The sequence below is a fragment of the Parambassis ranga genome, chromosome 16 (genome assembly GCF_900634625.1).
Source record: "Parambassis ranga chromosome 16, fParRan2.1, whole genome shotgun sequence".
Lineage (NCBI taxonomy): Eukaryota > Metazoa > Chordata > Actinopteri > Ambassidae > Parambassis > Parambassis ranga.
Genome location: NC_041036.1, coordinates 22,304,842 through 22,319,575, shown reverse-complemented (window position 1 = coordinate 22,319,575; position 14,734 = coordinate 22,304,842). Strand labels below are relative to the sequence as shown.

Here is a 14,734-nt window from a genome sequence, read left to right as displayed (position 1 = left end):
TGAGGCCCCGTCATTTCTCTTTTGTACTGTTGTCCTGCACTCTTATGCTACTCTGTTGTGTATTTTATGTATGCTTTTCTGCAAATGTAATTATGTGTCACATTATTTTGTAATCGCTAAAATCCACACTGTTAAATAATACAAACATTTGTATCATAGATCATGTTAGCTAGTAAAGTACTCTGTCAGTGCCTGACCAAAAAAAAAATCAACATCTAGATTAGGCTTTAAAGAAAAAAAGGAAAGAGCCTTTCCCTAGATAATTACTGCAGAAATGAATGTTTTAACTGGTATGAGGTTATTAAAACCTTAGTGTTGCAGTGATTTGCTTCTCATTTCTTAAAAACTATGTCTGAATACGTTGTAGAAAAACGATACTGTGCTGCAGAAGAAATTGAAGAAAGCTGAAATTATTGGCCTGCATCAAGACAAGAAAGAAGTTGCTGAAGAAATGCGGCTCAAAAAATCGTTTTGATCGGTACAGCTATGTTTAATAGTAGTAGTAATAGTAGTAATAGTTTAAAAGTAAGAGGATGTCCACACACCCAAGAGAACTTTGTGAAAAGGCCTGTCACAATAACAAATTTTGCTGGGCGATTAATTGCCAATGGAGTTTGAAGTCAAACCAACTAGCACGGCAGGACTTTGCACACTTTATATGCTTTGACGCACCGGAGTGACGCCTTTTGTCATCCAGTCTCTTTGGCAGGGTGAAAGAGAGAGAGGAAAACAAATGAGCATGCAAATGTCATTTATGGCCGCCGAAAAACTTATCGAGCCCATAAAAAGTTATCGTGCAATTTCTTATCGCGACAGGCCTATCTGTGAATGAATCTTTAGAAACACGCTTTTCAGATGACTTATTGACTGCCTTAAAGCATAAAAGAATAGACTATACAGCAACTGATTAGGGCTGATTAGGACAAACAAAGAAAGTCTTGGTCGAATGAAACCCTAAAATTTCAAACAAAAATCGACTGATTTGGGGGGGGGGTGTACCTGTACGCGCGTACCTCGCTCCTCTATGCTTCCTGACTACGGTGGGGAAGTTGAAGCAGGAAGACCTTGACCTGATTATTTTGCGCTGAAATTAATTACACACTCAAGTCACATTTTTGATCGCGTGCATCTGCGCAACATCACAGCTCTGGATTTCTCAAAGCATATACCCTCATCTAGTGATATCAGCACAAAACCTGTTTTGTGCTATTTAGACAATTGTTTTTGTCACGTTATAATATGCTTAAAACGGACGGGACAGACACTTTATTGATCCACGAGGGGAAATTCAGGTTGCAAGCTTTTTTCCGTTGTTTATTTCATGAAACACTGCCACACTGCAGATGTCTCTGACATGATAGACGAGGACTGACTTAAATGACACGGTCAAAACTAAATAAATATTCAGCAAACCACCGGGCCTGGTACCCTTCAGTCTATCTGTTTCTAGTGGGTCAGGCTAAACCAAAGTAGTGAAAACAAGGGGGGTGTTCAAAGATCGACTGTTACCTGTGAAACGAAAAGTGCACCGCAAACCATCAGCTCTTGGTACATTCCTTCTGAGAAAACGCTACAAAAAGTCAATCAATCAGAATTTTGGTCGAGCTGGAACGTATCGACTAATAAATCGACCAGTTGACTGGGAGATTACTGCCTACAATTGATAAAGCAACATTATTTGTCCTAAATACAAAGAATGATCAGCTTTTTCCAGTCAAAAAAGTCTAGTGGTGCACATGAGTGCAGCAGCTCTAAATGTATGCTTTTGTGTGCATGTGTGGGTCTGTGTACACACAACTATTAGTGTACACAGTGACCTCGTAAAAATAGTTTCAGTTCCAAAGTTATGACTATTATTGATTGAATTGCCCCAACCAGGTCACAGTTCTATCAGGGAGGAAAAAGTCACCTTGGAGAAATTCCTAACTGGTTAAAGCTCGAAAAAGAGTCAGATGGTAAAAAAAAACAAACTCCAGGTTCATTGTAACATCTACAAAGGGAGCTCACATAACTACACTGCTCAAAAAAATAAAGGGAACACTTAAGCAACAACACGCAACAGATTCTGACTGACCTAGATTTTTCCTTTGAAACAGCAACAGCTCCGGATCATACATGTTTCATTTCCGGTTCAGTGTGATCACCTGAGCACCTGAAGTCGTATGTAGCGTGAGCAGTGACGTCGCAGCTGACCATTGCACCATACAGTGTGAGCATATAAATCGGAAGTTTTGACCTGACATCGCATGCGTTTTATTTGTACTGTGTGAGCTGGTGTTAAACACAGACTTCCCCAAAATCCCACAGTGTATTGGAGGCTTTAAACAACATAATATAACTCCAAGTCAGTCACACTTCTGTAAAATCAGCCTGTCCAGTTAGGATCAACACTGATTGTGAATCAGTTTCAGCTGCTGTTCTGCAAATGGAACAGACAACAGGTGGAAATGAGAGGCAGTGATCAAGTCAGCCCTATAAAGGAGAGGTTCTGCAGGTGCTGACCACAGACCACACACACTACTGAGCCTCATTTTACCTTGTCTTGGGAAATTTCCACTTAAGTTTTAGCCTGCCCTGTAATGTGATTTTTCCACTTCTGCTAACCTCTACTAACCACGTTCTGTCATGTCTGCCATCACTTCAACTGAACATTACTTGATACATTATTTCCACAGGCTCTGTACCCAACTCTGTCTCAGCATTAAATTTAATTATCGACACAGAGTTGATGTCATCAAGATTCTAGTTATTCCAGTTCTATAAACCTGGTCAAACCCTCTTTTCTGTGACAGAGCTCAGTAGTGAATACTAGAATCCCGTGATGACAAGAAAAGAACAAAAGAAAAAAAAAGCAAATTCTTGAGTGTCTGTGAGAAAATGACATGCAGTGAATAACAGACCTTCATTGCTGCTGACTGACTGCAAAGCTCCTCCACTTGATGGCCTGTAAGAATGGTCACCATGCCGACCGTGTCTTCAGCGTCTCCGTTGCTCTGTGAGACTGTTAGCTGAAGGCAACTGTCCACCATCTTGTATAAATGCCTATAAACAAGAAAGTCAAATTAGACTTAACGTTTTAGGTATACGAGCAATCAAATAATAGCGACAGAAAGGCACGCAAGGTTTACCAGGCTTCGATATCTTGACGTTTAAGTTTATCTCTTTCAAAACTTCGACCCAACTCCTTCTGGCAGCGAATGTACCTACAGAAATGTCATAGAGAGCACCAAGATTTAAATATGAAATACATGATTATTATATATTAATATATTATTAATTGTTATATATAATTATAATTATATATATTTTAAATATGATAAAGTGAACTTTTTCACTATATATTTAGAAAGAAACATTAGTTACTATTCTTTCAATACCCACCTATTGCCTTTACGAAATTCACACTCCAAGAAGCGGATGCTATCCCTTGCACCAGCATTGTCTTTCTTCAACCTGTCAAGTCCATCAATCACTACAAGACAAAAGCAATAAACTGAGCCAACAGACTGACTAAACAGAGAGAAGAGAAAGACTAAATTTAGGATTATTTACTAATCTAATTTCCCAACAAAGATTAATAAAGTCGATCTTAATCTTAATTTTATTAATCCCCATAGGGAAATTTAAATGTTTAAGGCATCATACACAAGAGCTTACAACAAAAACATACACAAAGCAACACACCATTGTACATAAATATGCAGTTGTTATAACTAAAACAGTTTGAAGTGCATCTGAGATGATGCATTTATCTCTGACAGAGACAGATAAATTAAAGAGTCTCAGTTTGCCCAGTGTTGTGTAGGGGGTCCCTCGCCACCTCCTCTAGGTTGGTGAGATTAAACCAACAGACTCCACCTTTTTAATGAGTTTGTGCAGTTTGTTATTGTCCTTTGCTTTAATGCCAGCTCCCCAACACACCACAGCAAAGATGGTGCTCGCCATGACAGACTGGTAAAACATGTGGAGCATCCTGCTGCAAACACTGAAGGACCCGAGTCTCCTCAGGAAGTAAAGTCCCTTTTTGTAGACAGCCTCAGTGTTTGTGGACAACCAGGAACTTGTAAGATGAGACTATTTGGCTGAACTCAAAACGTTAAACTGTTTTAACTCTGTGTCTATAAGTGTATGTTATTGCATTCTCTTAATGTAGGTGGTGAACTCAGACATTATCTCAGTGCTATATTGGTCATATCAGACCAGAGAATCTTATTTCTGATCATCTTGGAGTTCTTCAGGTGTATATTCATGTGTCTTGCACTGAGGAGTGGCTTCCATCAGGCCACAAAGCCCCGACTGGTGGAGGGCTGCAGTGAGGGTTGACTTTCTACAACTTTCTCCCATCTCCCGAATGCATCTCTGGTGCTCAGCCACAGTGGTCTTTGGGTTCTTCTTTACCTCTCTCACCAAGACTCTATAGCTCAGTTTTGCCAGACGGCCAGCTCCAGAAGGGTTCTGGTCATTCCAAATGTCTTCTATTTAAGGATTATGGAGGTCACTGTGCTCTTAAGAAGTTTGAGTGCTGTAGAAATGTTTTGTAACCTTGGCCAGATCTGTGCCTTGCCACAATTCTGTGTTCCATTTTCTTTGTTAATAAATCTGCAAGAATGTCAACAATTCTGTTTTTCTGTCAATATGGGGTGCTGTGTGTATATTAATGAGAAAACAATTTAACTTCAATGATTTCAGCAAATATAACAAAGAGTGAAACATTTAAGGGGGTCTAACGAATGCTTTCTGTACCCACTGTATATAATCATACTATCAGGAGTTTGTAAAATCAAGTCAACAAAAATGAGCATTTTTGTAAAGAATCTTAGTTTTTACTTTTAAATAAATTTCCAAACTACTGCAACGGTGGTGTCATGGCACTTTTGCAAGAATATTTAATTCAGTGACTCAGGGATAAAGGGGCCTGAACAGCTTAAATGGCTTTTTAGAACAAAGGACACAGCTGTATACTGACCTGTTCGTGGGATGATAATGATGAAACAGCCACTAGAAGCCAGTTGTCGGATGAGGTTGAGATAATGGCAGAGTGCAGCAGTATCTGGCACCAGGTATGGGGACATAGACGACTGGGCTTTAGGCTGTTGAAGGCTGCCCTCTAGTTGTGATACTTCCAACTGTAAGGGAGACAGAAAAATGAGACTAAAGAGTAGTGATTAAACTAAGACTAGTCAGCCAATACACTTGGCAGGTTTAACAAAGTTTTAAATGCATGCTAGCTGGTTCAGGCTTGTGTTCATTCCATGTCTATTCTGCACCCGTCATGTTTTGTTTCCACTAAAGTAGAACATAAGAAAATTTGATTTCTTATTTTATTATCATCGAATATGGATCGTACAAATGTGTAAATAAAAACGAATCATGCACACTTTTTTTGTGCACTTTTACAACCTCTAAAAAGTTTCACTATACAAAATCTTTATTTTTGGAGACATGTAGAATACTGTGGTTATAGTGGTCATTCCAGATTAACCAGATTAGGTAAACAGTAAGTGGACAGTGCAATAATAACCTGCAGCCGAAGCTGGGCCATATCCCGCATTAAGCGGTTTCGACGGGCCTCTTCTTCAGCCTAAACAAAACAAGATAAAAAAGTGTCAGCATTGTGACAGTTTCTTTGCACACATGTTAAACAAATATCCCAAGCCATTATTATTTTTTTTTAATTGACTGAGTAATGCCAGATCTGTTGTCATTCCTCATTTAAGATGTCACTTACCATTCTGAACTGGGCCTTGACCTGCTGCACCAGATTTTCCTGTTCAGACTGACCAATGCTGGTAAAGATCCCCGCCTCTGGATTAAAGTGCAGCACATTGCCTTGAAGTTTTGTCAGGAAGTGGCCAAAACTGCGAATGCAACACATTCGCACCACGCACTGAAAGACCCAGAGAACAAAACAATTAACAAGGCATATTTGAGTACATGATACTGTATTTGCACTCAACAAAAATATAAACGCAACACTTTTGTTTTTGCTCCCATGTTTCATGAGATGGACTTGAAGATCTAAACTTCATTCCAGATACACAATATTACCATTCCTCTCAAACATTGTTCACAAATCTGTCTAAATGTGTGATAGTGAGCACTTCTGCTTTGCTGAGATAATCCATCCCACCTCACAGGCGTGCCACATCAAGATGCTGATCTGACATCATGATTAGTGCACAGGTGTACCTCAAACTGCCCACAATAAAAGGCCACCCTGAAATGTGCATTTTGTTTCTGCTTTATTGGCGGTCTGGGGACTCAGAACCAGTCAGTATCTGGTGTGACCACCATTTGCCTCATGCAGTGCAACACATCTTCTTCGCATAGAGTTTATCAGATTGTCTATTGTGGCCTGTGGAATGTTGGTCCACTCCTCTTCAATGGCTGTGCGAAGTTGCTGGATATTAGTGGGAACTGGTGCACGCTGTCGTATACGCCGGTCAAGCACATCCCAAACATGTTCAATGGGTGACATGTCCGGTGAGTATGCTGGCCATGCAAGAACTGGGACATTTTCAGCTTCCAAGAATTGTGTACAGATCCTTGCAACATGGGGCCGTGCATTATCTTGCTGAAACATGAGGTGATGTTCATGGATGTATGGCACAACAATGGGCCTCAGGATCTCATCACGGTATCTCTGTGCATTCAAAATGCCATCAATAAAATGCACCTGTGTTCTTCGTCCATAACAGATGCCTGCCCATACCATGACCCCACCACCACCATGGGCCACTCGATCCACAACATTGACATCAGCAAAGCGCTCACCCACACGACGCCACACACGCTGTCTGCCATCTGCCCTGAACAATGTAAACCGAGATTCATCCGTGAAGAGAACACCTCTCCAACGTGCTAGACGCCATCGAATGTGAGCATTTGCCCACTCAAGTCTGTTACGGCGACGATCTGGAGTCAGGTTAAGACCCCGATGAGGACGACGAGCATGCAGTTGAGCTTCCCTGAGACGGTTTCTGACAGTTTGTGCAGAAATTGTTTGGTTATGCAAACCAATTGTTTCAGCAGCTGTCTGAGTGGCTGGTCTCAGATGATCTCGGAGGTGAACCTGCTGGATGTGGAGGTCCTGGGCTGGTGTGGTTACTCGTGGTCTGCGGTTGTGAGGCCAGTTGGATGTACTGCCATATTCTCTGAAACGCCTTTGGAGACGGCTTATGGTGGAGAAATGAACATTCAATGCACGAGCAACAGATCTTGTTGACATTCCTGCTGTCAGCATGCCAATTGCACGCTCCCTCAATGCTTGTGGCATCTGTGGCATTTTGCTGTGAGACAAAACTGCACATTTCAGGGTGGCCTTTTATTGTGGGCAGTTTGAGGTACACCTGTGCACTAATCATGATGTCAGATCAGCATCTTGATGTGGCACACCTGTGAGGTGGGATGGATTATCTCAGCAAAGCAGAAGTGCTCACTATCACACATTTAGACAGATTTGTGAACAATGTTTGAGAGGAATGGTAATATTGTGTATCTGGAATGAAGTTTAGATCTTCAAGTCCATCTCATGAAACATGGGAGCAAAAACAAAAGTGTTGCGTTTATATTTTTGTTGAGTGTAATATCATTTGTATTCATTTAAATCTATTTACTTTGCAGAAAATAACAAATTTGTGGGGTAGATATGCCAGTTAATAAGTTCGGAACTGAACACTGTAGATGGGACATCTACATTCTTCATAAGCCAAGACTGCTAATACATTTAATCTTGGTAATGATAACTCAGTGTGAATTAGGACATCAACTAATTGCATTGTTTAAAAAAACATTATTTTGACATTATGTTCTGTTTCTCTAAGTAGAATGTGAATGCAGTCAGCTGTAACAATTGGACATGTTTTATTGAATGTTTTATACCATCCTTTGTAGTAAGCAGGGGGTGATTGCTACATTCAATCACCTAAAATTCAGAATACATTACTCAGATTGAGTAATGTAACACAATACTTGATAAATTACATTTTAGGACATGTAATCTGTATTCTGTAACTGAATACTTTATAAAAGTATAAAAGTTTTCCACAATATATCTGCAAGTTAATATTTTGTTAAACAAAATACTAAAAAAGGCCTGGGGTTGAGTTCCAAACTCAATTACTGAGCTATTTTTATTATATCTGTTATGGTTTTATCTAAAGCAATGATTTATAACATCCATTTCAATGTACTGCAAAATATAATGACAATGTTGAGTAAATTCATGTTTTCAATAAAAGCTTTACATTTGATCAGTAGGAAAAAAATCCCTTTGTACTTTCCAAATTAATGAAAGCTCAGTTCTGTGTAAATGTGTGTGTGGGTACCTCCTCTAACAGACTGAGGGAAGGGTTGCGCCGGGTAAAATCAAGACGCCGATGTGCCACACTGAGAGCAGGTAGGTGTCGCAGAGCCATATCCTCAGGCAGCAGCAAACTCTGAACCAAACCTGGCTGTTCACACTGATTTAACAACTCTGTCACCTCTGCATTCAGGCCAAGGTCTACAGTACATACAAACACACACAAGGAGATACATAAACCAAATGTAGACAAGTGAACACAGTCTGTTAGTGTATGTCCATAGAGTGCATGGTCAGAAGTGATCAGAGGTCTGCCTCCAGACCTGCATGCTGACCTGTCATCTTGGTTTTACTAACATAATTAACTCATAATATATATATATATATATAAGCTATAATATGAACACAGTAGTTTCAGCTTTCTTGACAACATCAATAACCTGTCATGTTAGTACTGTAATGTGTGATGTTTGCTGCATGTATGTTTCTATCAGCAGGAGGCTTCTGCCTTTATGAGCTGTCTCTGTATAGCGCCTTGAGACAATTTTGATTAAAAGACATTACATAAATAAAACTGAATTGAACTGAATTGGCCCACCAGTAGATTTTTTGTAATAAAATAAAAATCATCAGCTCAGACGGTGATTGAATAAATCATTTGTTATTCTGTTCACCTTATCTCCTGTAATCTCGAAATTAATATTTCATAAATCACAACTCAACAATTAGAAATTCTTCCAAAATAAAATTTTGCATGACTTTTTCAAAATTTTCGCAAACCGGGAAACCTTGATTAGCTTGTGTGTGACCAGTAGTCATATATGGCCTAAATGGATAAATACATACATACATAAATACATACATAAGTGTTTGGCTGTTTAAGAAAACACAGGAAAAACTGGTTTATAGAGGCATTTGGATACATGGCATGCATACTGATTCCAGCTTATCTACATTCTTGTAAAATAAATCATTGCATCACACCTACGCATCAAAGTGTAAGAAGAATTTGAATTTCCTCATTCAGGTGTCTCTGCAAACAATGAAAAAGCACCTAAGCTTTCAAACATTCTTTTTTAAAAAAGAATTTACTGTTTACTGTTTTCCCAAATGGACTTGGTGTCAACAAGACTAACATTTAAGGTTCTGCATACCCAGTGGGAATAAAAATCCCAACACTGACACCTGTTGTGATAATAATAATTTGTGCAGTCTACCATCAACTCACCAGCCTCTAGCATCTTGCTGCCATCTGGCAGCAGGTTGAGCAGCACAGACAGTCTGTTCCACAGGCTCTGGGAACTCTGCAAAAAGAACCGGTGATCACAGCATGTGAAATCATCTTCTACATTCTGTCTGTTCCCGTCAGAGTTCGCCACGGTGAATCATCTGTTTTCACCTAACTGTCCTCAGCATCCTCTTCTCTCACGCCAACTAATTTCATGTCCTCTTTTAGCATATCCATATATCTCCTCTTTATTCTTCCTATATAAGGTATGACTGTGTTTTTATTATTTTATGCTACTTATTATTTTTTTTTACTTGTTAATTTAGGACAGCGTCTCCTCTTCTCTACCACACACCAACAGGAAGGTTGTAGGACTTTTAGAGTGAACACTCTGACATACTTCTCTGCCACTCCTGATTTCTTCATACAGTACCCATAGCTCTTCTCTCAGCACCCTATCGCACACTTTCTCTAAATCCACAAAAATGTAATGCAGCTCCTTCTAACCATCTCTGTACTTCTAATGGCATTCTCACAGCAAAAACTGCATCGGTATTGCTCTTTGCCTCTCATTTTCCTCATTCTTTCCTCTAAGCTCTTCAAAATACGCCCCCTGTTTGCTGCACACTTCCCTCACTTGTTGGTACCTTTCCATCTCTACCTTTAATCATCCTCACCTGTTGCACATCTTTCCCATCTCTATCTCTCTGTCTTGCTAACCTGTACATGTCTTTCTCTCCTTCCCTTGTGTCTAACCTGGTATACAGTTCATTACATGTTATCCGTTTGGCCATTGCCACCTCCCTCTTCACTCTGCGCTGCAGTTCCTTGCATTCTTGTCTACTTTCTTCAGTCCTTTCTACATCCCACTTCTTTTTAGCTAACCTATTCCTCTGAATGCTGTCCTATACGTTCTCATTCCACTACTATGTTGTAGTTTCCCGGTGATACGGAGGCTATTCCTCACCACCAAGGAGACCTCTCTCAAATTGACTGGTCTACATAGGATGTAGTCTACCTGCATGCTCCTACTTCCACTCCTATATGTAACTCTGTAGTCCTCCCTCTTCTTGATTTCAAGATGGAAATGGTTAACACGGTAGTTAACACTTAAGTAAGTGTTAACTAAACTAAACTTGGCTTCTCATCACCTTGGTATTTCCTTCACCAACACGCCTATTGACGTCTGCTCCAATCACCACTCTCTCACCTCTAGGAATGCTCTTCATCACCTCATTTAACTTCAGAATTTCTCATTTTCTTTTAAAGCACAGCCTAGCATAACCACACATCTCCCCTTTGATTTCTAACTTTAAACTGATGACCCTTACACCCCTTTCACCACTAAAATATTCTACACAAAGTCCTCCTTTTGAATCACTCCTACCCTATTTCTTTCTATTCCCACCATAATAACACTCTTCTTGTATCCCCCTCCAATACTATGCACCTTGCTGCCCTTCCATCTGGTCTCCTGCACACACAGTATATCTACCTTCCTTCTCTCCATCATGTCTGTCATGGCCAGATCTCTACCTTTCTCTGTCACTGTACCAATGTTAAGAGTCCCTATTCTCAAATATACACTCCTGTCATTCCTCTTCTCTCTCTGTCTACGAACCCATCTGCCTCTTCTCCTTTCACTAACAGTAGTCCTATTTCTGCTGGCAGGTCAACAGCATAGGCAGTTGTCATTAACCCAAGTGCTGGCCGATCGGTTATGGATTTCGAACTGATGATGCTCACTGTTTGCATACTTACACTGTGAAATACACTCCTAAAAAGTATGTTTAGGGGAAAGAAATGCCTCCTCACCTGCGCACACATGATAATAATATCAGTGTTTGTTCTTAGCCAGTCAACAAAGACCTTCACCACTTGGATTAACCTCTGATTGGTCAGGATCTCTAGCTTTTCAAAGAGGGTTTTTTCACTATGTGCTGTTTGGGTGCTGTTTTGACTGCCTTCAGAATCAGATTCCAGGTCTGTGGAATGAGGTGAAACAAAAAAGGTAAGTTTGATTTCCAGAAAATAACATTTTAAATCTTTTTTGAATTCCACAAAAAAGATGGACAAGAACATGTTTTAAATCAGTATTAAAAAATGAATACAAGACAATGAGTTTCTTACCATTTTGCCTGGCTCCGTTGGCAGAACTGGGGTTCAGATCACAAGGCAAATCTACTGGCAGAGGAGGGGCCTCTTGCAAAGAGGAAGCAGAGGTGTCAGTACAGGTGGGAGCACCAGAGGAAGATGACGTTTGAGGCCTTAGCAGCATGTTACTGAATGTGGGAGCCAAGCGGAAGCAACGTTTTGCCTGGAAAAGTTGAGAAGACATGGCCTGAAGGTTACTGGTAATGCTGGAGTCACCGGGCATGAGGTGGTTGCCATTAGTGGCTAGAGACATGCCAACATCTCTCTCTTCTCCTTCTCCCTTCGGTTGATCTTCATCTTCCTCATCATCCGGGTGTTCCTGGACCTGAACTTCTAAGCTGTCTAAGTTTTCTGAGTCCTCTATATCTTCCAGGTCTGAGCGAGACTCCTGACTGTTCATGTCAGAGTCCGTCTCTACATCAAATGCTGTTCCACCCTCCTCCTCCTCCTCCGAGCCACTTCCCCAGCTGCCCTCCTCACCCAGGGGGTCCCTCTTAGTCTCTTTCTTGATGGATGGAGTACAAAGCTGTGTTACCATCATGGTCCCACCTGCTGTGTTAGCATGGCCTATTATGTCTTCTACATCATCATCTTCACTCTCAAAGCCTTCGCTAAGGTCACTATCATCTTGGCCATCCTTCCGAGCATAGCGGCGGCGACGCAGTTGAGATAGGCGGGTGTACTTCTTCTTTTGCCTCTGTTTCTCTTCTTCCAACTTGGATTGTTCTTCCACACTGCTATGCTTTTTGGTGCTAACCCTCTCACAGCTGTCTTTGTCCTTATCCTCCTCCTCCTCATCATCATCTTGCTCCAGAGAACCATTCTGCAGAGGCCTCTTGTCAGAGTAATCTGTTGGACGGGTAGACAAATCCCTCATCTCCAGGTCATCTAAATAAGAAGAAAAATGGAATATGTGTTTAACTTTTTATTTACCTTGTTTAGTCAAGATATTTCCCTCTAACATTATAAATAATGTCATGTCAGAATGAAATGTTCTCCAGTAGTTTTTTTTTTCCAGTTAAATCTTTTAAAAAAGAGTAAATGTGTTCTAAACTTTAAATTGCTAACTTCCAACCAACTCAAAATGTAAATGGGCAAATACACACTAATTATGTATAAACTACACATACGCTCTTCCAAAAGATTTCAACTTTCATACAAGGCACTTGAAACCTCAAAGATGTTTTAAACAAGACAACGATCTGCATACAGCAGTGTCTGAAAGTTTGGAGAGTTTTCTACATTTCTGCATATACAGTCTGAGATCATCAGCAGATTTTCATTTAGTCATCAAAGTAGACAGAAGGTCCCCAACCAAACAATCCATAAAAATGATCCATAATTACATACAGTCTTATGCAAAAGTTTAGGCACTCCTAAGGAAAATCACTGCATCAGTTTGTCACTTGCTGAGGTTTTGAAGCAGAAACTTTATTTTTACATACATTACACCTTATGGAAACAGAAACATTTCAGCAGTGAAATGGAAACATGGGAGCCTCTAAACAACTCTCCACTGACCTACAAACTAAAATAATTTGTTATTACGAATTAGGAGAAGGGTACAAGAAATGATCTGGAAGGTTTGGACTGTCTATCTCAACTGTCAAAAATGTAGTGCAGAAATGGTCACAGGAGCAGTCACTGTGAGGGAATGATGTGGTAGGCTGAAACAAATACAGGGAAGGCACAGGCGAAGGATGGTTAGAATGGTCACAGACCAGCCACAGACCACCTCCAGAGAACTACAAGAACATCTGGCTGCTGACAGTGTAGTTGTTTATCGTTCCATAATCCAGTGTACTTTGCACCAGGAAAGTGAGTGTTCATTACAAGAAGAGTCACGTGAGGTATGCAAAAGCACATCTGGACAAGAAAGAAGCATTTTGGAAAGAAATACTGTGGTCAGATGAGACTAAGAGTTATTTGGTCACAACCAGAGGAGGCATGTATGGTGGAGGGTCCATCATGTTATGGGGGTGTGTGGCTAGCACAGGTACTGGAAACCACATGAAGGGCCACATGAATTCCTCTCAGTATCAGCAGATTCTTGACAAGAATGTTCAGAATCAGAATCATGTTTATTGCCATATAAGCGAAGAGGATTCACATTACTAGGAATTTGCCTTAGTGATTGGTGCATACATAAAAATGTATAATAAGTAACATGAAATAAGATAAAAAATAAGGTAAATAAGATGAAACAAGGTCAAGGAAAACAAGGTAAACAATGTAATCTAAAAGTAAGGCTATAAATTGACATGACATAACAGACATACAATGAACAGAACAGGACGTGAATGGTGGTTGTAATGGCAAACATAGACCCTGATATGAAAGAGTGTAACAGTGTAACAGGTACCACGTGGATCAGTAAGGTGGTACTGGTGTGCATAGTAGTGCAAGATGGAAGTAAACAGTGCAAATAGTCATCAATATGCAGTGACTATACTAAAGTGTCATTGTGAAGTGACAGTGCAGAGCAGTGTATTACAGCTCAACAGTCCAACAGCAGAGGTGTAGAACTGAACCATCATCCTGGCTGGCACCTTGAGTTTCCTCAGCTGCCGCAGGAAGAACATCCTCTGCTGGGCCTTTTTGATGAGGGAGCTGATGGTGAGCTCCCACTTGAGGTCCTGGGTGATGGTGGATGTTGGTGGAAGGAAGCGGAAGGAGTCCACTGTAGAGGGGGAGTGTCTTTCAGGGTGAGGGTGAGCGATGGAGCTGGCACCTTCCGAAAGTCTACAGTCATCTCCACTGTCTTCTGGGCATTCAACCAGGACACCAGCCAGGACACCAGCCGATCCACCTCCCTCCTGTAGGCAGACTTGTCCCCGTCTGAGATCAGTCTAATGAGTGTCGTCAGCAAACTTAATCAGCTTGACAGCCTGGTGACCGGAGGTGCAGCAGTTGCTCTACAGGGAGAAGAGAGAGAGAGGGGAAAGAACACAGCCTTGGGGGGTGCCAGTGCTGATGGTCTGGGTGTCTAAGACATTCTTCCCCAATCTCACATGCTGCCTCCTGTCTGTCAGAAGGTCAGTGATCCACCG

The 14,734-nt window shown here is 40.8% G+C and overlaps 1 protein-coding gene across 3 annotated transcripts in view; it reads right to left on the bottom strand.

Annotated features, from left to right (window-relative positions):
- Window positions 1-14,734, bottom strand: part of smg5 (SMG5 nonsense mediated mRNA decay factor) — a 50,005-nt gene that overhangs the window by 16,963 nt on the left and 18,308 nt on the right. For all 3 annotated transcript variants that reach the window (XR_003671932.1, XR_003671933.1, XM_028426225.1), the window contains 10 exons: window positions 11,661-12,572; window positions 11,346-11,515; window positions 9,531-9,606; window positions 8,328-8,503; window positions 5,729-5,887; window positions 5,522-5,581; window positions 4,967-5,126; window positions 3,382-3,472; window positions 3,129-3,203; window positions 2,901-3,042 (listed from right to left, as the gene is read on the bottom strand). Coding sequence is in view for 1 of the 3 variants with exons in the window: in XM_028426225.1 (XP_028282026.1) it covers window positions 2,901-3,042; window positions 3,129-3,203; window positions 3,382-3,472; window positions 4,967-5,126; window positions 5,522-5,581; window positions 5,729-5,887; window positions 8,328-8,503; window positions 9,531-9,606; window positions 11,346-11,515; window positions 11,661-12,572 (2,021 nt within the window). In the remaining 2 variants the exon portion in view is untranslated. The remainder of the gene's footprint in view (window positions 1-2,900; window positions 3,043-3,128; window positions 3,204-3,381; window positions 3,473-4,966; window positions 5,127-5,521; window positions 5,582-5,728; window positions 5,888-8,327; window positions 8,504-9,530; window positions 9,607-11,345; window positions 11,516-11,660; window positions 12,573-14,734) is intronic.